The sequence below is a fragment of the Centrocercus urophasianus genome, unplaced genomic scaffold (genome assembly GCF_019232065.1).
Source record: "Centrocercus urophasianus isolate 14NV4802_14NV808 unplaced genomic scaffold, USGS_Curo_1.0 seq_73, whole genome shotgun sequence".
Taxonomy (NCBI): domain Eukaryota; kingdom Metazoa; phylum Chordata; class Aves; order Galliformes; family Phasianidae; genus Centrocercus; species Centrocercus urophasianus.
In genome coordinates, this window is record NW_024885344.1 from 10,235,476 (window position 1) to 10,260,224 (window position 24,749).

General features: G+C 47.4%; 1 protein-coding gene across 2 annotated transcripts in view; it reads right to left on the reverse strand.

Annotated features, from left to right (window-relative positions):
• LOC122170695 (sodium- and chloride-dependent GABA transporter 1-like) overlaps window positions 1–24,749 on the reverse strand; it is a 42,133-nt gene that overhangs the window by 7,397 nt on the left and 9,987 nt on the right. For both annotated transcript variants that reach the window (XM_042837810.1, XM_042837809.1), the window contains exons 2-14: window positions 17,809–18,149; window positions 13,554–13,685; window positions 12,956–13,056; window positions 11,259–11,368; window positions 10,772–10,904; window positions 9,441–9,575; window positions 8,818–8,921; window positions 8,384–8,508; window positions 7,165–7,277; window positions 2,990–3,121; window positions 2,180–2,282; window positions 1,667–1,767; window positions 741–908 (exon numbers count right to left, since the gene is read on the reverse strand). In XM_042837810.1, coding sequence (XP_042693744.1) covers window positions 741–908; window positions 1,667–1,767; window positions 2,180–2,282; window positions 2,990–3,121; window positions 7,165–7,277; window positions 8,384–8,508; window positions 8,818–8,921; window positions 9,441–9,575; window positions 10,772–10,904; window positions 11,259–11,368; window positions 12,956–13,056; window positions 13,554–13,685; window positions 17,809–18,043 — 1,692 coding nt within the window. In that variant the 5' untranslated portion in view covers window positions 18,044–18,149. The remainder of the gene's footprint in view (window positions 1–740; window positions 909–1,666; window positions 1,768–2,179; window positions 2,283–2,989; window positions 3,122–7,164; window positions 7,278–8,383; window positions 8,509–8,817; window positions 8,922–9,440; window positions 9,576–10,771; window positions 10,905–11,258; window positions 11,369–12,955; window positions 13,057–13,553; window positions 13,686–17,808; window positions 18,150–24,749) is intronic.

The following is a 24,749-nucleotide window of genomic DNA, read 5'->3' on the forward strand; positions in this document are numbered from 1 at the left end:
CATCTGAGACATCAGACCCAGGCAGATCCTGTAGCAGATCTCATCTAAATAGAGAGCTGGGAGGAAGGAAAGTCAAATCCACCTGCAACCTGACCTCAGATGCAGAGGGCCTGAAGCTGATTTCAACCCAGCAGCTCTAGCCAAAGCATGTGGACTTAAACATTACTCAAACTATGACATCCACGAACTAAACTGGCGGGGCTTAGATGGCGCCAGCTGGCTGTTGAAGGCAGGCTGGGAAAGTCATAAATCAGCAGCACCCCTGCAGTGACTGCTCGCACCTGTAGCTCACAGCAGACAGCATCGAGACGGGGACTTTATGCACAGCGCTCTCAAGATTGAACGTCAACACTGTAAATAAGATCTCAACAGCAATTACCATGTATGACATACAGAGATTCGTGATTCACTGCTGCATATAACCTCGCTCAAATCAAGAATTAAAAAAATATATTTTAAGCAAGATCAAAGAGTTGCAGGTATTTTGGGTTCTGTACAGATTTCCGCCTTGCTTCTTATCCCCCTCATACACTGACTGCTGTTTGCAAAGCTGTCTCCATCACTAGCAGGTCTTAGCCCTGAGTTATCTCAAGCTTCATGCTTGGAGGATGCTGATGTCTCTGCTGAAAAGTGCCAGGTAACTGCTCACAGCCAGGGACCGCTGGGAATGGGATTTCTCTGTGTTACAAAATCTTAAGGATTTCTTCTTCATAGAAAAGGAGTGGCAAAGTCATACATACCTGCCGGAGAGTCCCTGTTGAGGTGAAGAAGCTGTACAGCATGTATCCTGGGATCAGTACCATGGAGGACAGCGCCATGAGCCAACCAATACCTTGTCCCCATGCAGGATAGATGTATTTGCCCAGCGTCAGAGGGGTCATTTCCACCACACTGAATAAGAACACACCCTGGGAAAAGAACACCAGCCATCGCAAGTGAGGGTGTGCAAGATCAGAGAAACATCCATTAATTTCTCCCTTCATCACTCTCTTAGTGCCAAACAGTCTTACGGCAATCCAACAGCTCCTTAAATTATTATAGAAGCTTTCAGCCCATCATCTCTTAATTTTCTATCATTTCCCCCCTGACTACCCTATGCTGAAAGCTAGAACTAGAATAACCCTGATTTCCTTCTTCACCAGACTGCTCACATAAGCAGTGCCCTTGCAAGCAGTTCCTAACCAAGTTGACAGCATCTTTACAGCTGGCCTCAGGAGCCTTTAACTTCCTATCATTGGCCTTCTCACACCATTCTTTGTTCTACCACTGCTGGAAATGTGAGAACCAGCAAAAGCAAAATTGCTCCACCATCAGCTGTACTGTATTTGCTGGCGTCTTTTGCTCTGACAAGCCTATTAGGCACCAGTGCAGGAGCCGCAGTGGCTGAGAACCTTCTCTTCTACCAATAACAGCTTTTAAATACAGTAAATTATTTGCTTGTCTCTTGACGTCTCAGATAGAAGAACTGAGAGCATCTTTTAGATTAAGTAATTAACTCTGAAGACTTTCTTACTCGCTATTTCCAGCTGTACTTTGCCTATCCCAGGTACCTTGCAGTTATGGACAGACCGTTAGTGGAATTAAAATGTAGTGTATCCCCTACAGCCCTTCCAAACTAAGAGCCCTTCTGGATTCACTCCTGCAGATATGACCCTTCTGTTCTTACCAGGCAGACAAGAGGAGTGAAAAATGCCCAACAGATTTTCCACCAGATGCAAGGTTTGTAGCCGATCATTTCTTCAATGTTCCTGTAAAATCTGTTCACACCTAAAAGAAAAGGCTGTTGAGAAGAGCATCCCATCTCTGTGCCCCATAGGCTTCACCTCTTCTCATGAGAGAGCAAAGGTCAGCCACAGCAAGAAGGTGACAACGCTGTGGTGTAAGAGCCATTATCTGTGGGGCCCAAGGATGGGGACACAAACACAGGGTCATCTTGCACACTGCAGGTGTCTTAGGAGGAGCTGAAGGCAGGACCATAGGCATCTGCCAGTTAGTGCACAAGTCTTTGTGGTGTTCTGTGGAAGAGAGATGATAGCCTCCTGCTCCTGATTTTCTGGCATTATCAGCCTCAACTATTTTCAGTTGCAAATCTTTTATTGCCTTCACTGTTGGATGCTTTTGAAAAAAATCACCCTTTGCCCGTAGAGACAAGAAAGAAACAAGGTCTTTTTCTGCTTACCATAACACCAAGAAATTGAGATGGTCTCAAAGAAGACAAGAAAGAGAAGACACATGCCACTGGCTGAGTAGTAATCAAACAGCTTGAAAACATAAATGCCACCCTGAGGAGACAAAGCCAGGGTCAAGGAGTTTAGTTATGGATTATGTTTGACAATATCAGCCAGCTGCTTCAATTGCTACTAACTACATCTGCTGGCTTTAATGTTAATTTCTCCAGACAGGAGAGTAGGCGCTGAAATGTTTCCACTGGAATCAGGTTCCCAGCAGAAAAACTGGTGTGCTCTTGAAGGCAATTAGCCAGCTTGTTCAGGTATGGCCAACGGCAAGTAGAAAAAATGGGGATTCGTGAGGCTTTCTTACTTATCCCTGTTTTAGTTGGAGTCACTTAATTAGTTCACTCTGCCCCTCCCAGGAGTTTTGTTGCTTTGCACCTCACAAATCTACAGACCACTCAGTCCTATATTCACACACATAAACCTTGGCTTCAGCCCCAGAGGTTTCAGGGCTCCAAGAGACTGGTCTTTATGTTATCTTAACCCTCTGCACCAAGTGTTCCTTCAGCATGGGCTTTGCTGGCCTGAGCCCTTATTGCAAATAGCAAGAGAACACACTAGGCTGACTACAGGATGACCGCAGCAATTATGGAGGCATCACTTGAGATGTGACAGCAATGATAAGCCCATATGTCCAGAATTGGGATGGCTCCTACAGATGCTGTCACTTCTCCTAAAGCTTTTGGTGCTCCTGTGAAATCCGTGGGTGACTGGGCAGGTGCCAGGAATGGACGTACAAGCATGGCTGTCTGTACCTGGGTGATATTGGAGAATCCAACGAGATAAGAGATGAAACAGACTATTGCTATGAAGATCTTCTTCCTGGCTCTTAGGATATGAGGATATTCATCCATCAGGGCAGTAACGAACCCCTCTACAGTGCAGAACTGCAGCAAAAGACAACACCAAGGAAACATTTGTAAGTATCTTAGCCTGACATCACCCCCACCTACATTTAACCCCAGTGTTGACAGCCTCATTACTTTAAGTGTCATCTGCAGACAGTAGAAAAGAAGGCTCTGCACAGAGCTGCCCTGAATCACGTCCTGAAAGTACCCCTCTCTCTTCACTGATTATACAGGGAATTAAAAACACTGAGCTTAGATGCCTAAAATTAGCTGAGATGCATCTCCACCTTTGCCTCCCCTCAAACTCTCGAGGGCCACCCCACTGCTGTCCTGCTCCACAGCTCTGCCACCTCTCCATCACAGCAACAGCTCTGCTGCTGGCACATATGCTCGTCTTTTCCCTGGTGTGCTCTTCTCAGCATATTGCAGCAGTGCTTGTGCTGTTTAGTGATCTAAAGCACTCATCATGTTGCTGTATCACCCACTGTCCAGTCCCACATGCAAGTGTTAACAACAACATCTCTGACTACCTGTTCCTTGAGTTTATTTCCCTTTTTTCAAGCGCTGCATTAAAATGCATGTAGTACATTCAAAGACCATCCTCACAGCATGTGGTCTTTCTAGAGCTGTGCTGTACTAGACACAGTGAGTTAATGCTGTCTGTACCATGATCTGCCCTATAGCAAGTTGTGTATGTGTGAAGCACATCCTTCTCTCCTATTTCCTCTTAAATTATGAGATTCACTTTCAGGTCTTGCTCCTAGGAACCACAGGTAACATACAGCTCTCAGAGAGCACATCTTGCCCATTGCAAAACCACTGGGAAGTTGATGAGGGCAACAAGCTCCTGGTTTCCCCGGTCACCCTCAGTGAACATACAAACCAGTGCAGTGGCAGTGACAGATGGATATCAGAGACTTCTCTGTCCCCCAGGAGAGTGCTGTAGAAAGTGGGGGCATTTTTAGGTTCAGATTTGAGACAAGAAAGAAGACAATCAATAGAGATGGAGGTAGAAATACACAGACAAAAAGAGCAGCAGAACACTGGAAAAAATCTATGGAAGCAAAGCCAGAGATCTGAGTAACTCCTACTGCTGTGCAGGGATGGTAGAGGAGCTGACATCCCATTGGCTTCTGGGACACAGAGAGAGGCAAAGAGCAATATTCCTGCCTGGGGTTTTATCTCCACATGCTGCAGTACGGAAAGCTGCATCCCAGAGAGCCCAAGCTCAATTGCTTTGTTTGGAATTTGTAATGAGCTCAGCCTTTTATGTAGGACTTGTGTCCAACATAAAGCATCCCTTTAAATGTCCATTAAAGTATCCCTTGCCATTAGAGCATGGGTTAATCTGTCTGTATACTCATTGTCAGCGAGCTCTTCACCCTGTCCCACCTGCTCACTGTCTACAAGAGTCAGGACAGAGCTGGTACCACAGTGTGAAGCATCAGCATGACGAAACCAACCCTGTCGAAAGCTATTCCTTCTGCATGGATGCATGGCCAGAATCTGGCACTGGGCAAGGCAGGGATGGACAAGGGCTGGGAGGGACTGGGGGAGAGAGTGGGCATGAAGGGATTCCAGCATGTAATAGGTAAAATGGGGAACCAAGCAGTGCCATGCTGGTTTTTCTAGCCCTAAAACAGAACTTCTTACCGTTCATTGGAAATGACCTTCTGTCAGTCTCAGACTGCAGGGAGCTACAGGAGCTGGAGGGACTCTACTTACAGCCTTGGGACTGCAGGCCCATGTGTGGCCTAGGGTCTTACTTTCCCAGCCCACATACCTAACCTTATCCCCAGGATAAGCAGGCAGCTGGGGGAAAGCGTGCTGCTTTCAAGAGTGAGGACAGCCTGCTGATTTGGGGGCCACAATAACATTTTTCACCTCAAGGTTTTATTTCCAGTCACTTCTCTCTTTTTTCCCATTTTGGTGCATGATCACCATCACGAGCTGCTGGGTTGAATGACCTGGACTTGGCAGTCTCTCCCCCATCCTCACAGTGCTGAGGATGTGCTATTTCTCTTCAGCAATAACCAGAAGGAGAATTGTGGCCTGAGCAGGACCGGGACTGGGACCAGGACCTGTGAGAAGGTTAACCACAGCTGCCAGATGTGCAGCATGGCTTTTACTATTCTCAGCCATAAATCCTCATGCATAACCTGCAAGAGGCAGGTCTCGCAAAGGGCAGATGCAGGCTTGCAGTCACAAGGCTTGTCAGCTCCCTTGGGGAGTAAAACGCCTGACCTGGAAACTGGTAGGTTAAAAGAAAGCATTAGCATGTTATGCAAGAGGGTCTAGACGCAAGAGAGCTAAAGCCGGAGTGGATCAGAGGCAGAGCAAATATTAAGGACCACAAGCAGCAAGTGGGGGCATAGGAGGGAGGTGCACACATCAATGTAGGTCACTGCTTGCATTCAAGGCACTGTGGAAGAGATGAGCATGATGGCAGAGAGGCAGATGGAGCTGCACTGCTGAGCTCTTTGCTGAGCCTCAAGGACACAAGTGAACCACCTTGCAGCACTGCTGAGGGGATGGGTCTCATCGCTGCATCACACAGACCTCAGCCTGACCTTCCCTTGCTGGCCAGGCTCCCATACCCCTCTGGCCCCATGCCTGGAGGGTGGTGAGGGTCCCTGCTGTGCCCTAATGAAAGCAGCTGCTCCTCATCTGCAAGTACCACAAACACTATTTAAAACAAGCACATATCAAAACTGCCATTTTTGAAATGGATACTTCAAAATGCATGTGTAATTGCAGCCTGTGTTGTTTTATACGGCTAAGCTGCCGTTCTGTAAATCGTGTGATTGACTCAGAGTGCCACCATGCATGCAGAAAGCTCCTTCCCATCTATTTATCTGCCCTTCTTTAAAAACTTGTTTTCCATTTGGTGCCTCCTTTCCCCGCTCCTCCTCCAGGCACTGATAGCCCCTCACAGACCGACCGCCCTCCAAGACCGGCTGGTGGAGGGACCTGGAGAATTTCAAGTGGTATTTGAGAAGCAAATGCAGCAAATAAATTCCACACAGTGCTTTGAGGGCTTATTGTCATGTCTGAAACTATTTACTGGAGCTGAGTGAATAATCCATGGAGAGCGGTGGTTTTTGGTTTTGGTTTTTTTTTTCTGTAAATGGAGCTTCTTTCGAAACGTTTAGTCATTATTTGAAATTATTTGCCAAATAATGTCTGTGGTAATGCAGCTGAGAGCTCCAGGATGTGTTTTTGTGGAAGCGTGCTGTAACTGAAAAGCAGGTATGGTTGATTGTATTTTTCGTGGAAACAAAGTATGACAGGTCAGGGAGTCTGATCAGGAATTAGATTTGGTTTTATGAAGGCTATGTGCAACCCAGGAGAGAGTCCATTTTGTTCCAAGGCTTTGCACAGCAAGAAAGACCATGCTGTTACAGGGAAGGATGTGACAGACCCAGGCAGGCACACACTTTTGAAGGCTTCGGTTGCACCCTCTCCTCCAGAGGGAGTGCCTCACCAGATAGCAACATTTATGCAAAATTATCAGATTAAAAACGTATCATTACTTGTTAAAAAAAAATACAGAGCCCATACTATTTTGTTTTGCAATATTTTCCCAAGGCATGGCTTCTTTCCACCTGCTCGTTACGAAGCCAGCCTGGGAGCTCAAGAAGCAGAGCACTTCACCTCTGCTCAGGACTATGCTAGTTATTAAAAACAGTGCCAAAACACTGCACCAAACCACTATTCCCACTGCTTCAGATGCTGCATCTCTGCTTTTGTCAGTGCAACCTGCCAATGCCATGGCAGAGAGATATGGTCTAGTGGGAGACTGGTATGTGCTGGGGACTTTCTACTCCAGCCTGCAACAGTAAGCCAAAGTAATGGCATTCTCTTACTGTGCCTCACAGGAAATCCAGGTTGGTGAAGGTGCTCCGATACCACCCCACTTGCAGCATATGAGAAGAGTGCAAGGGTGATGACCACAAAAGAGAGTTTTTTTCATGTGAAAGAATCTGTGAAAAAACACTGACTCAACGTGCAGAAGGGAAAACCACCATGAGGTCCAAAAATATCTTTGTATTTTACCCCATTTTGTCTCTGGGCTGCCTCACCTGACTATCCAGGCCCAGCATCATCAGCATAGAGAAGAAGAGGATCGACCAGAGTGGGGACAGGGGCAGTTGGGTGACAACCTGCGGATAGGCGAGGAAAGCCAGTCCAGGGCCTGCAGAAGTGAAATGAGAGATGAGTTCACATTTATAAAGTGTTTGATGGAAAGTCATAGTGATGAGCAACAGTGAAGAGAAACAGTGATGACAGGCAGAAACTGCGGGAAGTTACTACAAGAGGTGTTACCCATGACACACCAACCACGTTGGGTGCACAGGGGTGGGATGGGAGGCAGCAGTGACTGGGGAGATGCTTTGCCTTTTCTCCTCCTGCCAGTGAGAGTCATCAAATCACTGCTACCAAATGGAGCTGGAGCACTTTGCTAGAAAAAAAAAAAAAAGAAATTTGGAGCTGGTGTCTTTTTTTTCCCCCCATCACATAATGCTGTTACTTGAGATAAAAGGTTTTTCTGGAAAGACAGCAATTTCAAAATACATCTTTGGGCAAAAAGACACAGTCTCATCTACATTTTTAAAAAATTATTCAGAGATCACGATTTCAAAATCTTGCATGGAAAAAGGACACCAAGCTTTGATCACATCTACTGAGAACATAGGCAGTATGTGAGGAAGCAAATGTTCTCCAAGAAAGGTTTCAGAAAGCAAACAGACAAAATATTTCACTGCAGCTAAAGCTCACAAAACCTCACCACTGAAAGCAGGTGGACATTAAAAGGAGTCAGGAATGGTCCCTGCAGCAGGAATTGGTGTGCAGTGAATGTCTGGTGATTCAGACTGGTCTTGGGCAGAAAACATACAAAGATGGCTGTGTGCTTGGTCATGGAGAAGAAAGACCTGGGAGCATCCCACACGCATGGACAAATTTCTCTAAAAATGCTGCTGTTGCATTTGTACCTGGGTTTGCTATTTTGGGTGACTTGTGGAAACTTTCCATGGTGGATCTTCAAGTGTGTGAAGTGGTATTGGCTACACCAATACACAAACCATCATTATACCAGTGACAGAGAATCTGGCCCTTTACACATGCACAACATATAAAGGTTTCCCAGGAAAATACTAAGATCTGAGTCCTGCATTTTAACTAAAGAACAACTCCTAAATAACAATGCAGAGAGATACAAACCTTAAGAGGTGATGTTGGGGGGTCAGGGAAGGAAAAGATATTCCGGGTGTTATTGGCACTGCTGCCACGTTTGCTCACCTGAGGAGGCCAGTTCTGAAATTGACTTCTTTGTGATGTGCGACATGAAGCCAACGATAGAGAAAATAACAAATCCAGCAAATACGCTCGTGGTGGAGTTTATACAGCAAACAATAATGGAGTCTCTGGAAAAGAGAAAGGAAGAAAAGAAGCCATTTTCAGGTCCCTACCGAATAGATGAGGAACAAAGGGTGGGCAAAGAGAAGACTAAGCCTTCCCCACTAGGGAGGAGGCAATGTGCCCCTTAGCTGCTTAGTGACAGAGGGAGACAGCAGAGGCCAGGCACCCAGACTTGCTGTGATGCCTCTATCCCTGCAAGCACTCAGAGCAGTAGCAGAGGGGGGCTTTGCTGGCCATTTGACGATGGTCACAATGCATGATTCTCTGCTGCTTCCACCACCAAAACCCAACAGAGCCAGGAAAACCCAACAGACCTGTAGACGTTGTTGTGAAAAGTGTTGTAGCTCCCCAGTGCAATCAGGGACCCCAGCCCCAGGCCATAGGAGAAGAAGATCTGTGTGGCTGCATCCATCCAGACCTGCAGAAAGGGAACAAGCTTTGTGTCTGTCCTCCACCATGCAGTCAACTTGGTGGACTCTGCTCGCCGTTAACCAGTCTCTGGTCCATCTCTTTCTCCCTGCAGAGACTGATGACCTGCTACACAGGGTTAGTGTGGGCTGCAGGCTATCCAGCACTGGGCCAGTCAGGAAATCACAGAATCACAGAATCACAGAATTGTAGGGGTTGGAAAGGACCTCCAGAGATCATTGAGTCCAACCCCCAATGAGGCATTCCCAATCCAGAGGGGAGGTTCCTTTGCTGGGGTAATTTCTCATCCCTCATGGACAATATCACCTGATTACAACAGAGATGCTGCATGGCATTCCACCCATTAACAACCTGAATTTTGTCTCAAACTGTGAGGGTAATGACTACCCAAGTAGGGAGATATTCCTTTTCAGTTTTAGTTCTCTCTTAAAATATTGAAGGAAACACTGATGTGAAGATAGCTGGGCATTAGAACTACCAGCAAGACATTTACAGCCAGGCAACCAACCTCAGAGTCGGAGAGCTTCCTGAAGTCAGGTGTGAGGTAGAAGAGGATGCCCTCCTTGGCCCCGGGCAGAGTGACTCCCCGGAAGAAGAGGATGAACAGCATGAAGTAGGGGTAGGTGGCTGAGAAATACACCACCTACAGGAGATACCATGGGATAGATACTGTCAGTAATTCCTGTCCATGGTGGCACTGCATCACTGTGTATCCCCCACCATCTTTGAGGGGGATAAGGTCCCCAAGCACTGCTGTTCAAGGCTGAGCCTGTAATCACGGAGAGAGCAGCCTGCACAGCCCCCAAAGAGAAGAAATTGATTGATATCCTCCTGGTATTTTCCACCTCACACTCCTAGGCAAGTAACATTTCTGGCTGTTTCTCTGTGCCAAAGACAAGCAAGGATGCACTAATCGCAAAAGTAGCAGGCGAAATTCTAGATGGATTGCCCAAAGACAAGAGGATTGCAGAAGGATAAATTTAGTCCACAGAAGTAATCCCTTTAAATCATCGCATCCTTATTTTGCAGAGCTAAAGCCAGCATTCCACTAGTCCAATGCATCAAGAAACATTAGCTCTCTTGACTCCAACTCTTCAGAGAATTGCAAGCATATGCCATCACTCAACAGGTAATGGCAGTCACTGGGCCTTTGCTGTGACTGTGTAGCAAAACCCCATCTGAGAACCCCTAGGGGTGTCAGCAGTTGAGGTGACCTCCCTCTGAAGTGCTTCTTTCTGATCTTCACTGTAGATTATCCCTTTCACAATGCTGTCCCTCTAACATCATGCTGTGCTCTAAATAACACACCTCAGTATCTCAGCATTCCCATTTCAATAAACTAAGCAATTACCTCTCAACTGTCCTGGTCTGAAATGCTACACAGTGAATAATCATATACTTCTGATCCATAGGTATCTCACCAATACCTAAACGGCAGCAGAAAGATTTTCTAAAGAGATGGTGAGTGCTTTTCAGTCCACAGCATTTCAAGAGACGCTATTATTGTAGGGTGGAACCTAGAATAGACATCATCATCTTGGAGAACTGTCCTGATGCGGGTTAACAGTAGTCATCTCTGAAAATCTCTTTCCCAAATCTTCAGAGAGACTGAGAACGTTTACCTGCGACTTTGTGGGGAAGAATCATTCTCTACACTTAGATTGAAAGTTACCATGAACATAGCAATTTTTACAGCCGTGCAAGGTAAATGTCAAGAATTTAATAGCATCTACTGCAATTCAGCCTTGAAGCACCGTAACATTAGTTACAGACGCTCAGACTAAATTGAGTCTGGAGGACATTTTGACAGCACCGAACCACCCATTCCTCACACCATACCTTGCCTGTCCACTCCACACCCTTCCAGATGGAGAAGTAAACCAGCAGCCAGGCCAGGGCCAGTGTGCCAGCCAGAGGCCAGCGGATGGATCCAGGCTCCCCCAAGCCGCCGGACATCTGGTGCATGTTTCTCCTAGGGTGGAAGAGGCTGTGTTAAGGGAAATTCTGACCCTTGGGGGTGTGACGATTGGAGATCTCAGTGGTGCCTGGAGAGCGAAGGGCCAGATGCAGACATGCATGAGAGCCCACAAGACCTAGAGGGACCTGCGGCACATGGTGAGGGGCTAAGAGAAGAAGGATAGATGCAGTGAGGCCATTACTCTCCATTCATCTGACATGCAACCGCACAGTGCTCCCCACCCTGTGCCTGCCCCTGTTAGCAGCCAGTTCTCCAAGGTCTGGAGTTGACAGGGAGGGCAGCAGCCCTGGCAGACAGGTAGGATGGTTGCAGTGGGGAGAAACCTGGTGTAGGCAGGCTGTGACGTACTCCCAGAACTCGGTGACGGCACTGGTGAGGTTGGTGGTGTCATCCAGGGAGTAGTTGGAGAAGCAGCGGTCGGTGTTCCAGGCATTCCCGCAGCTCTGCCACGGCAGGTCCTGGGGGCACAGCTGTTGTTAGCATCTCCAGCAAGGAGTGAAACCTGTCTTTCTTTAAACTACAGACACAGGTTGTTTTTGCAAAGGGGGTGGGCAGCTCATCTGGATGGGCAGAAGCTTTGCAGCAAAAGGCATTAAACAGTTTTCCAAAATAATAGTTAAGTGTGAAGCAGACTTTTCCAGGAAATTATATCAAGAACATGATTAGGGCAATGTCATAGCTCTAATAAAATGTAGCAATTCCCCGGATAGTAAGCTATTTCCAATTAACTGTTGGTAATTAATAGCTACTAATTAAAATAGCTACCAAGGGATATTGTGTTTAGAATCAATATGGCTTTTGGCTAGTTTCACAAAACAAGTGGTTGGAGTTTTCTACACAAAGAACAAACACTGATTCATTCCTTATCTCCCATTCATACCGAGCCCCAACATATGAAAAGCAATGTAGCATTGCAAATCGGAGGCTAAAAGTCTGTCTATATGAACAAATTATTGTAACATAAGCTTGGGAGTAAATATGAAGCACAGTAGCTATTTCACGTCATCTCCTCCCCCGATTTTAAGCATTACAGAGGAGTTCCTGGATATTTTGATGCAGTGGCTAACAGCATGGTAGTAGTGCGTTGCTGCAGATTGAACACTGTCAGCTCTGGAGCTGCAAGCAATGAAGCTGCAGCATCATGGGCTGTATGAGCACACAGGCAGCTCACCCGTGCCCCGTCATGCCATGCATAAACAGTTCAGATACATCCCTGCACGCAGCAGTCTTGTTTCCTGAGCACAGAGAAGGCATGACCAAGACATGTAGATGGATGCAGAAGGGCTATTCTGGATGATTTCCCTTTGTAGATAAAGCCTTGGGCTCCAGCTTGACAAAGTCTTTGAGAATGTTTGCGTCCTTTCTTGACCATACAAGAATACAGCCTCTTTTTAAGATATTTTCTGTGTTTTAAGTGCTTTGTGGCATCAGAGCCTGCAAGGAGCACACTGGTTCTGCACAACGGCTGTGGAGGGACAGATAGGAACACCCCAGTTCCCCCCCCCACACACACCCTCCCAAGCTATTTGCATCCATCCTGTGATTTTGCTGTGAAGGAAATGCAGAGGCTCAAGCAGAGCTGCAGAGCAGCCCTTCAACCAAGTACCCTGCACGTCAGAGATGCAGCACAGCTCTTCTAGGAGGGGAGGGCATGGGGACATTTTGTTGCTGCTCTATTTCCTCTGGATCTCAGAGGACAGAAGCAGCAGCAGGCAAGCTGGGTTCCCTGTTCAGGTTCAAAATACCCCTACTCAGATTTAGGAGGGGCAAGGAACAGATGTCAGCCAAGCTCTGTGACTGGCACCTTCCAGGAGCTTTCTGGAGAAAGCAAAGGTGTCTGGAGAAAGGAAAGGCTCACTTTCTGTGAGCCAACACCTGAAGCTGCCTGTGGAGACACCAGCACTGTGACCAGCCAGGTCTGTGACATCTGAACAAACCAAAGCCACATCCTAAGATGCATCTTCACAGGGTGAGAAACTGTTCCCCAGGAAGCAGGGAGTAAGGACTGTACAGCTAATGCCATGTCATAGAAGTCTGTGACTCACTGAAGTGAAAGAGTTGAAGAGATAGTAGAGAGACCAGGCAATGATGACAATATAATAGATGTTCAGCCAGAAGGAGAGAACCACAGCTGCCAGCCCCACTCCTGCAAAAGAAGACAGAGAGCAGCATCAATCCAGGTCTCTGTGCTCAAGTGAGCTCCTGGGCATCACAGAAAGCTCTGTGGCAGAGCCAGAAAAAAACAAGGTGATTTACCCATGTGGCACACAGCACAGATACACTGTGCTCTCAAGAGAGCTTCTCATCTACCCATTTAATAGAATCATAGAATCATAGAATCACAGAATGGCCTGGGTTGAAAAGGACAACAATGATCATCTAGTTTCAACCCCCCTGCTATGTGCAGGGTTGCTAACCACCAGATCAGGCTGTCCAGAGCCACATCCACCAGGTGAAAATTTCAGTATGCTAGATTGCCCCTTATAAACAGGATTTGATTACTTCCCCAGATTTTAAGGGTCAAGGACAGGGAAAAAATGTCCCTGAGTTGCTCCCCACCACAGTCCCCAGGGCTTTGCTTCCCAAACCATTGGAAGATCTTTGTAGGCACATCACCACCTTTACCAACTTACAGCACAGTACCTTTAAACATGGGTGCTAATTTCCAGACTCCCAGTCCTCCCACAGAGGTGTACTGGCCAAGAGCAGTTTCCAGCAGGAAGAGCGGGATCCCAGCAAACACTAGCGTCAGGAAATAGGGAATGAGGAAGGCCCCTGAAAGAAGGAGCAGTGTTACCAGATGCCTCTCTGTTTCTCCATCAGCACCCATGCGACGATGAGCAGACTTGCTTGGAGGTGACAACTTGCAACTGGGCTTGATGTGTTCATAATGTCTCCTACTGAGATCACCGCTGCCTTCCCCTTCTGTGCTCATACCACTGTGGATATTTATCCCTCATATGATGTAAGTACATACACCATAGCTAGTGATACTGCTAAGCCTCACTTATTTGGTAGATACTTGGGTGCTGCTTAACCCAGTATGACAACAAAACCAAACACTCAGGTACTGACATTGGTAGCTTGCTGTCATTGAAGTTCTGTTCTACTTGTAGCAGTGCTTTCACCTTGAGGAAATCGACACAGGAATATCAGGCATTGGCACTGCTTTTTCAGTTCACAGCTGTTTCAGTCCTTCAGGGAATCTGTGACAAAAACCCTATTTGCTCTTAGTGCACCTCCCCACTCTTCCCCTAGTTACCTTGAAGTTACCAGTGAAAACATTATTTCTATGGACCCTATTATTAGCATGGACCCTATGGAAGTCTTATTGTCACTAGAAGTACGGCTATCCAGCATATGGATTATTTGTACCCCAGTATGAGAAGAAGCAACAAAATAGATGAGCCTCGCCATGCGATTTGAAGGCTGTACGAGTTCAGGTCACTCTGACTTCCAGGACTCAGCACAAAGCTCGTTTTCCAGCTGTCTGGTACATGTGCTGGAGCCTGTCATTATCCCCGAATAGAACTAAGTCTTGCAGAAGATCCTGGCAGGGGAAAGAGGAATTCTATTTGTGCAGCAACAGCTGGCCAGGTGCAGGGTAGCACTGATGTCTGCACCATCCGGAGGGCCCAGCTGTCAACCCAAGTCTTCTTCTCCGAGTATTAGAGGGAAAGCAAGCACTGAGGCAGCCAGCAGAGCTTCCCTGCAGAGCCCAGCCAAGCTCCCCGAGCTGCTCTCTGTGGGCAGGAAAGCATCAAGGCTGTGGCAGCTGCTGCCTTTGGGGCACCCAGCTGAGGATGCCTGCGTGTCAAGCAGGGAGTGATCCCAGCTGGGAGAGGCAGGTACCAGCACCCAGCATGGGACTCACTGAAAGCTGTTGTGCTGAGGAGCTGGCAGTGGATGGTGGGGAGAAAACATGCTGTGGGCCTGCAGCTCAGTGTCTGTAAGTCTGAATTGCAAGCTGGCATGCAACCCCAGGCTCTCGCCTCTGACAGCAGCTTGGTGAGGGAGAGCTTTGAGGATGGCAGCTGGAGAGACTCTGCCCATGCAGCATCCTGCCCATGGGCTAGGTTCAGCCCCAGGGCCTATGAGAAAGCCAGAGGCCATGGATGCTGCTTTGGTGTACAGCTATGGTAGGCTGAGCTTGGTGAGGACACAGTGCTCAGCTGGCTTCTGTGCTAGCAGCTAATGAAATTTGGCCACTCCCCTGATGGATTAGCATTTTTCATCTACAGCAGGCCAGAAAAGATTTGTGAAAGGTTTTATTAGACTATGAAGAAAAATAAAAAGACAACAAACCCAAAACATGTAAACCCAGATAATTTATCCTGGCTTAACCAAAAGTCCTCTGGAATAGGAGCAAATCTACCAGCCAGGCTGCAGCCTTGAGCTGAGGGCTATTGGCAGGGGTGGTACTGCTCTGGAAGGCTAGGTCCCTCAGCACACTCTAAGAACACACCCAAAGCTGCACTGCCAGCTGTGACATCAGTTCAGGAATTTGTACCTAAAATCTGTGTGCCTGGCCTCACACCCCTCTGCAGTTTTCAGTTCTCATGCCATATAGGGAGGTATAGCAGTCTTAAACCAGCAAACACTGCCCACGGATGAGGAGCTGAGCATTACAAGCTGCTATGTGCCTTTTCTTGGCATCTCAAAGTGCAAATGAGAAGTGTGTGATGCTTATTTAAAGAAACGTTTCTCTCAAGTTATTCAAGCTCAGGATCTGATAGACAATTTTTAGCACCTTCTGAGCCACATTTAGAGTCAGACTGGAGTCCAGCAAATTCCTGTTGACATCAGAAGGACAGCACAGGGCTGAGTGTTAGTCACTGCTGGGCACATGCATCCATCAGCACACAGAGCCACTGGGGAGCCAGGCATCTCTTGGGGTGATGCCTACTCTGTGCAGCGGATGGGGCTCATGGAAGGCCGCTGTACCCAGGGTGAATATCCCCTAACTACATGCCCGATTACAGCACAGAGCAAGTGAGCCATGAGCTGATACAATGTGATGGCAGTAAGTAAGCCATGTTATTTCCATTCAGTCCAGTTGGCCTGTGCGTAATGGAAGCAGCCCACAGCCCACACCCCATGCAGTTCACATGAAGGATGCTAAAATTAGCATCCCACCCTCTGCCTGCTCCGCTGGGGCCGTGCCAGGAGCTGCCATCAGATGCAGCACGACCCTTCCTCGCTGCTCCCCACTGGCAGCCAGTGACGCTTGTGTGCGTCACTTCTGTCCCTTACAGGCATCAGACGTTCACTGCTTCTCATTGCTGGCTGTGGGAACAGCCAGAGCAGGCCAGGGTAAGCAGAACAAGAGGTGCAGGCTGCCATTAGCTGCACAGCCCAGCATGTGAGGTAGGGATGAGAACACGGGTACCGGTTCCCCTATTACACCTGCACAGCACTTTTGCTGGCAGCCAGCTGGTCCCTCGGTGTGCCTGCAGCTGCCAGGTCAGAAATTACCCCCTGTGCCATTACTAATGCTAATTACAGCATTTTACACCTCCGCAGCTCAGTCCCTCTTAGGATCTCAGCTGGTTTTATAAATAGGATTGATTTTATCTCAAATAAATCTCTAATTATAGGTATTACCATCCCCACTTTTATATCTGAGGAGATGGGCAGCCATGTATGCAGTGTGTCTGAGATTGCAGAGCCAACACAGAGCAGAGGATGGGCTAAATCTGAGCAAACATGGGTACTGGTACCAGGTATGGGCGCTGGAAGCCTGCATCACAGCTCTGAAAATAGTGGGAAAAGGGAGGGACAGCGTGGGTGAGCTGAAGCAATGAGAAACAGTCATGATAGCCACAGAAGAAGTAGGTTTTGAAAACGAAACTTGAGGGAAGAGAAAAAGGTGTGGAGAAACTAAGTGAGAACAGGAGACCCTCAGAGCTGCACGAATGAACATGACCCTCGTGTTGCAAAATTGTTTTTTTTTCCAACATTGGGGAAACATTCCCTCATGCTTAATCGTCTTTTCCAGCCTTAATGATTCTATGACTCCATGACAGAAACTCTGGGAAGGGGAGAGCTAAGAGGAAAGTAATCACCAGCACAAGAAGGCTGACATGATAATAAAACTATACGTACCGCCTGAAAGGTGAGATGAAGGAATTTGGACCTGTGGGGAACTCTGAGTAATAGCTCAAGGAGGTAAGCAGCACATTAAGGAGGGAGGGAAGGTTAATTTACTAAAAAGCAAAAACACAGAGAGACAGATGTGGGGGAGAAGAGCTGTCTGCTCTGCTAATGTCAGAGTAGCACATATTCCCCTCTACAAAGGCATCTCTGTGATGATTCTGAAGAAACATTACCATTTTACAAAGAAAAGCACAATGGTGTTTTATGATTTCATCCAGTTCATGCAGCAAGTCTGAAACTGGGGAGGGAGCTGACCTTCTAGCTCTCTTGATTTCTGGCCCAGCACTGTTTCCATCTGCCCACTAGCCGCTTGCGCAGACCCACAATAACCCAGAGCCTGTCCAAGGAACAGGCTGCTCAAAAGTGAGAAAAGATGTTATAAGTTTCTCTTACTGTAATGGTACAACATGATGGAAAACACAGTAATAATGGCGAGGGAGCAAAGTCATAGACTGCAGCAAATGAGAACAAGTCCAAATGCTGTAGCCATGGGCAGAGAAATGAAGGAAGAAAATTTGCTTGTCCTTTTAAGCCTCAAGCAGGCAGGGATCTCCAGCAAGTTACCCTTGTCTCCACTGCCAACCCTTAAATGAGGTCTGTGAAGGGCTTGATCCTCGCTCCACCCCCTTTCAGTCACTCTGGTACACTGCATGCACCTGAGCTTCCCTGGGTTGGCTGTGTCTTCCCACCAGCTGCTCAATCACTGTTTCAAGCCACGACTTAGCATTTCTGCTACACTCACCTCCTCCATTCTTGCCACAGAGATACGGAAAGCGCCAGACATTGCCCAGCCCAATGGCATAGCCCACACAGGACAGTAGGAAGTCAAACCTCCCCTTCCAAGAGCCCCTGTCTGGGATCTTCTTCTTCTTGGTGCTTGGGGCCTCTGGGGCAATGGGCTCCGGCTCTTCCAAGGCTGCTTGTTTCACCTCAGAGGGAGAGCTCAGCTCCACAGAGGTGTTGTCCATCTTGCCCATGGTGACTCAGGTGTATGGCTGCCCTTGCTCAGAGGCTGGAAGAGCTGAAATGGCAGCCTTGGCCCTGGTCAAACTTAGATGAAACTGGAAGTGCTGCACAAACCTCCTGGCAAGAAAGCAGAGAAAGAAATTACCTTGTGTATGTGTCAGGTTCAGGGTAGGGCCTCACTTAGCTGAAGTAGACTTGCTAGGTAGACTCATGCACACTAAAGCAGCCTCCCTGCTTTCCCTAGAGGTGAAACAGGATAATTCTGCCCTTCAGAAGAGCTACAGTCACAGGCTGCTAACAATGGGCATAGAGCTGTTTGTTACCAGCATATAGCAAATGCTTCACCCCTCATCTCCCCCTCATCCCAATACTTGCTCTGTGAAAAGCTCTGGGACCAGTGTTCACATGTGAGCGCAGTAACAGTGAGTTACCCACGGAGCAGTTCAGCAGAGACATTTATCTGGCATGTTGAAGAGACAGTGGAGAAGCGCACATCAGAGGAGATACATCCACCAGATCCAGGCTTGAAACTGAGGGCACTGGCCACGGAGCCATCTGAGAGATGGTGTGGCCCAGCTGCCCATGCATGGCTGGTGTCTATGGCTTTTGCAACAGCACTCACACTAAGGACATGAGTGGATATAGGCAGCCCGTGAGCCACTGAGATTCCACTAAGTCAGGATTCTGTATTTCTTCTGGCTGTATCCTCTCCCCTCAACACCTGCCCTTGGCCAGCGCAGAAGATGGGCCTGTGGCCAGTAAGGTATTGTCTCTCTGTCATGTCTCAAGCCATTATCCAGAAATGTGAATTTAAGCCTCCACCAGGGGCCATCACTGTGACCAATGTTGCGGTCTGCCAGAGAAGTCTGTTGACAAATACGTTCCCAGATGCACAAATTAGAAATAAACATAAAGTGGATATATCAGGAAACAAAGCAATGCTATGAGGAGTTGGCATGCCGTAGCAGTTAAAACTGGCCCTACTTGAGCCTCTTATTCTTGCTAGCCTCATTGCCTAACCAAATACCACCCATTTGCCCTGCAGGATGCTTGTGAGTTTCTAAAATTTTTTTTAACAGAGACACCCTCCCAAGTCCAGGCTAAATGACAGCATCATCTCCTGTTTACTCCATGACTACAGCAAATGGATTTCCTTCCTCTACAGAATTTGCTATGGAGGTTAGAAAAACTATGCCAATTACAAAGAAAATAACTGTAATTCATTCCACTATAATTCATTCTCTACATCAAGAGAGTACTCCTAGCTGTAGGATAAAAGCTGTAACCTAAGCCCTATGAGTTTCAAAGCCAGCCTAGAGATGCACGGCTCCTTTAGCCCAAGGGTGGTTGCAGGTAAGCCCAGCAGTAAGTGACTGCACACAGGCACCTCATGAGGAGAAGAGACAGTTTCAAATAGCCCATGACGCAGATGCCAGAAGAAAGCATTTCTGGACACCCAGCATAGTGGCTAATGGATCTCCTTTTCCATCTTGCACTTCGTAATAGCACTGTCACACCAACTCCCAGCTCCTCAGAAAGGCAAGGAGTAAAAAGATTATACGGAGCATGTAGGAGGAAAGTAAAATAAAGACAATTTATAAATCAAAACAGAAGAAATAGCACCAAAACCCCTGGGAAGAATTCAGAGCTGGGCTAAGTCAGGATAATTAGCTATGCCTGGAGACATAACAAATTAGGCTCAGCAGAAACCATTTTGACTTTTTTTTTCCTGAGACAAAAACCAGTAGGTAAGCTGTTATCTTAATATATATATCCTGCTCTCTCTGTGCTCTTTTCATCTGTTCTTGCTGCCGCAGCTCAGTGGCAATACTGTACATAGGTGATAACACTCTATATTTCATGTGCTAGAGGTTAGGATGATAAAGGAGCAGCAGACCATATTGACAGTTTCTTCTACCCTGAAAGTGAGTTCCATCATCTCCAGCTTAAGAAAAACAAATTGTGCCAGTCTTTAACTAGATTTATGTATGTTTTCCTATAGCCAAGGGACATCATGAAAACTGAACCCACTGAAGGTCCTTCCTACATACTGTCCTGTCTCTTACAGTGGTGGATGATTAGACAAAAAATAGAGGACCACAAGAAGTTTAGAGTGATGTCTCTCATAGTACATCCAGCTTCTTGAGCCAGGTTTTGCACCTGCATTTTGAGGTTTAATCAAGTCTGATGGATTTTTCTTCCATCAGACATCTATCAGAGATACATCTGTCAGAAAGACATTTAGCCCTGGGGCACATCCTTTTCAACTCTTCCCTCGCCATTGAACACATTACTCAGTGAGGGATACGAGCAGTGGGACATGTCATCTCTCTTGAGAAAGTTCTGAGTAGCCTCCAGGCTGTGGATGACTATAGGATCATAGAATCATTAAGGTTGGAAAATACTAAGCCCACTAAATCATGTCCTTCAGTGCCCCATCCACATATTTCTTGAACATCTCCAGGGTTGGTGGCACCACCACCTCATTGGGCAGCCTGTTCCAATGCCTCACCACTCTTTCTGAGAAGAATTTTTTCCTAATACTGATCTGAACCTCCCCTGGTGCAACTTAAAACCATTTCCTCTTGTCCTATCACTGTGACCTGGGAAAAGAGGCTGAGAAGAGACCATCTCTGCATTTCCCATGCATCTGCTCTCAAGTGTCTCATTTCAAATAAAGCACAGAAGTCTTAAAAAGCAATTTCAGTTGAGGTGCAGAGTGTGCTGACAAGAGCAGTCTGATGCCTGTAGAGCTGCATTGTCCCTGAGATCTGCCCTACAATCATGGTGGCAAGGTCCACATGTCCCTTCCCAGGACATACAGATATGGTCAGGAATAATCCTGGCATCATCTGCTCCCAGGTGCAGTGTTTGACTTCTCTGTTTGGGCACAAGTTCACATACTGGTCGAGCAGTCCTATCAGGACAAAATGTACCAGCTTCTCTGCTTGACCGCATGGTCTCTTCCATTCCAAGCACAGGGCTGTGTTGACAGCCTGGAGAAATCAGTGTGGGCACAGCAGCTCTGTCATGTCACATTATTTGTTCTGAAAAGTGCATGGCACTTTGGGCACAGCAAAAAGCCTGAAGGACTGAGAATGATAATCAATAAGAGCAGAGTTACCAGCTGGAGGTGGGCTGTGCTTGGCAAGGCCTTGAAAACAAGGTCAAAGAGTTTAAACATGACACTGCAGCAGGTTTCTTGTTCAGCTTCTTCTAAACGCATCATGAACTGGAGTCAAGACTCTCAAAATAGCCACTAAAACCAGGGGTCACAAATCCCTAGCAGTGAAGCAGTAACTTGAGTTTCACAGTGCCATGGTCTTCTGTTGTTCAGGTTGATGGAAACAATTGTATAGTCTCTCTTGGTTGCAAAGCCAGGCTGCAGAGCTTTCTGGAAAATAGTCCTCTGCCTCCTTTTGGAGGAGTTTCTCCGAAAATAAGAAAATAGCCCTGAAAATGTATTACCTCCACTTGAAATGCTGCAGCCTGAAACTGCTAACAATGGTGACCTTTTCACTTTCCCCTGCTTTAGTGTGAAATATTAACAGTCTCCTCAAATCTGACAGAAACAAAAATTTCAATGGCGTAAAATTGCCTAAAATGAAACAGCAAAATTACTTGTGGAAACGCGTGGGGAAAAAAAGTGCTATCGCACCTCCCCACCTCTTCTTTGTCAGAGCTGTAACAGCCACGCAAATCACTTTTGACCTGTGCAGGTAGAGCCACAATTAGTTTAATTACACGGTGCTGGCTGTTGTTCAGTCAATTAAACTTTTCCTTCTATCCACACCATTTTAATGACAGCCAAGTAGCCCCAAGGCTCTTGCTTCGTGTTTGAAGCCATGACCAGCTGATCAGGCCACAGAAGGCTCTGCGCTGATTTTTGGCTGGCTGCAGCAGCAGCATATGCTTGAGCTTCCTGCATCTCTAAAAGCTGTGGGTGACAGAGCTATTCTGGGGGCAAGAGACAGATCTATAGCTTGGATCTACTGGCCTCTGAGGTCAAATACCAGCTTATGGTTGGGTGAGCACCAAGAGGTAGCACAGCAGGGGCTTTGCAACTGGCCAAAATTCTCAAGGCCAGACTGTTGAGCAGTTTGTGTCATAAGATGCTTGCATGAAAAGTAAAACACTTTCAGCATGCCCCAGTGCCTCCTGCATAAGTAATCTGCCCCCAGGGCAGATCACATCCCCTACTTGCTCTAGGCACCAGTGAGGGACAGAGCAGTTTCTCCTGTTCCTCTTGCCACACAGAAAGTGGCAGGAGAGAGTGCAGGAGAGCAGCCTGAGATGCTGACAGGATGCTGACTATGTTCTCCCAGATTTGAGAAACATAGATGCTCCAGCTCATCAGAAACCTTCCCCCGAAGAGTTGATTGCTGGTTACAGAGAAGTCCGCACTGATGGAGGGCATGATAAGAGAATAAACCAGCTCTACAGGAAAACCAGCAGCTCCTCTACCCTTCTTTTCCACTCTCCTGCACAAGATTTGTGTTGTTGATGTCCAAATCAGACCCATGGCTCTTGCCCAGTCTCCCTCCTCTGCCTGCAGCTGCCTGTGACCCAACAACATGGTTGGCAAGGTCTGTTTGTTACCACACTGTGACCCTGTCCAGCTGAGAGGGGTGGTGGGATCTTGGATCATGTTTCTGAAGCCATGGAACAAGCGGAAGACATTGAGCAAGCAGGATGTCAGCGAAAGACAGAATACATGTCAGATCACTTGGCCCTGGTTCTAGGAGAGCAGTGGGAGTCCCTTACAGCCCTGAAAAACATCTGAAGAACCACTGGGCTGCTGGCTTTGGCTCCTGCTTGCTGCTTGGTCACTTTGTCAAGCAACACCCACCTTAATTTTTGCATTACGTGAGCAGAAAGAACTGGGTCAGCTGTTCCAGCCTCCTCCCCCACTCTGGATGCCCACTTAAGTCTCCTTGGGCTTCTCTTCCTGCAGGGGAAGCGGGGTCAGAGCCTGCTTCCCGTCACAGCCCCTACTTCACTGCTCTCACCTCAGATGGCACTTTGTAGCAAAGCGTGGGGTTTTTTTTTGCCTTAGTTTATAAAAGCAGCTGAACAACACAGACAGCACACTTTCCCCTATCAGCACAGAGCAGTGTTAGCAATCCTACTCGAGGACCCTTTCACAGCCATGAAGAGAAAATGAGTGCATCTGCCTGAGGCCTGTGCCTTGTGGGGAATCCCACTCCTGCAGCCGTGCGGACCCAGCCTGGGTCCCACAGCCAGGGCCGGGCCAAGCCATGCTCACTCCAGCTGCAGCCTCCCAGCAGGCAACAAGCAGCTCTTCCAGCCCCCACAGGCTTCCAGATTGGAAAAGATGAACAGTTGGCTTAAGGGCGTCCCTGCCTCCATCCTCCTCAGTGAAACTAGTGCGCTAAAAAGATTAAAGGCCTATTTCTGCCCATTTAAAATGTGCTGATCAAATTAAGCAGCATTTTCCTTTTCTTATACAGTGCAAACTGGCACTCTGGGATGCCACAATACTTCAGACACACAAAGCTTCACAGTACTGGAAGTTTATTCATTTTTGCAACATTTTTCTTTTGCCATCCTAAAGCAACTCAGACATTCTTAGCTCAGTTTTCTTGCACAAAAGTTCTCAGCTCCCATCACTTTTTGAGCTCACTGTCAATATTCATGTGTACCTGATCACAGAATCATACAGTCATAGAATCCTTAAGGTTGGAAAAGACCACTGAGATCATTTAGGTCAACACCAGCCCATCCACACCCTGCTCACTGACCACATCCCTCAGTGCCACATCCACAAGGTTCTTGAACACCTCCAGGAATGGTGACTCCCCCACCTCCCTGGGCAGCCTGTGCCAATGCTGCACCACTCTTTCTGAAAGAAATGTTTCTCAATACCTATCCTGAACCTCCTGGTGCAACTTGAGGCCATTCCCTCTCATCTTATTGTTACCTGAGAGAAGAGGCTGACCCCCACCTCACCACAACCTCCTTTCAGGTCATTGTAGAGAGCAATGAGGTCTCCCCAAGCTCCTCTTCTCCAGACTGAACAATCTCTGTTCCCTCAGCTGTTTCCCGTAAGACCTGCTTTCCAGATCCCTCACAGCTCCATTGCCCTTTTCTGGATATGCTCCAAGGCCTCAGTGCCTTTTTTGTGGTGAGGGACCTCAACGTGAACACAGCACTTGAGATGAGGCCCCACCAGTGCTGAGTACAGAGAGACAATCACTCCCTGCTCCTGCTGGCTGCGCTATTTCTGAAACAAGCCAGGATGCCATGGGCCTTCTTGGCCACCTGGGCACACTGCTGGCTCATGTTCAACCAGCTGACCAATAACATTCCCAGATCCTTTTCCTCTGTAATTAAGGAGCATGATTCCCAAAGACATCAGGTTCCTTGACAATGAGAGACTGGAGGGAGAAAAGAGGCACAAATTAGTGTTTCTATGAGAAAGGGATGCGGATTGAGCCCAGGGGTGCCCAGCTGGGTATCAGGCACCAGCATGAGGACAGAGAGGCAGCTCCCAAGAGTGTAGAAGCAAGGTAGGAGCACTGAAGAAGAGGCTGGGGAGTGGGGGAACTTGAAATGAAGCAACAGGGAGAGAAGAACCTCAGTGGGACCACAGCCTTCCGAGAAGTGTTTCCTCATCTCATCAGTAGTGTCAAGTATTGTGCAAAAGGCATGGCTATCTTGTGCAGGAGGGGGAAATAACTTTGTACACATAGATCT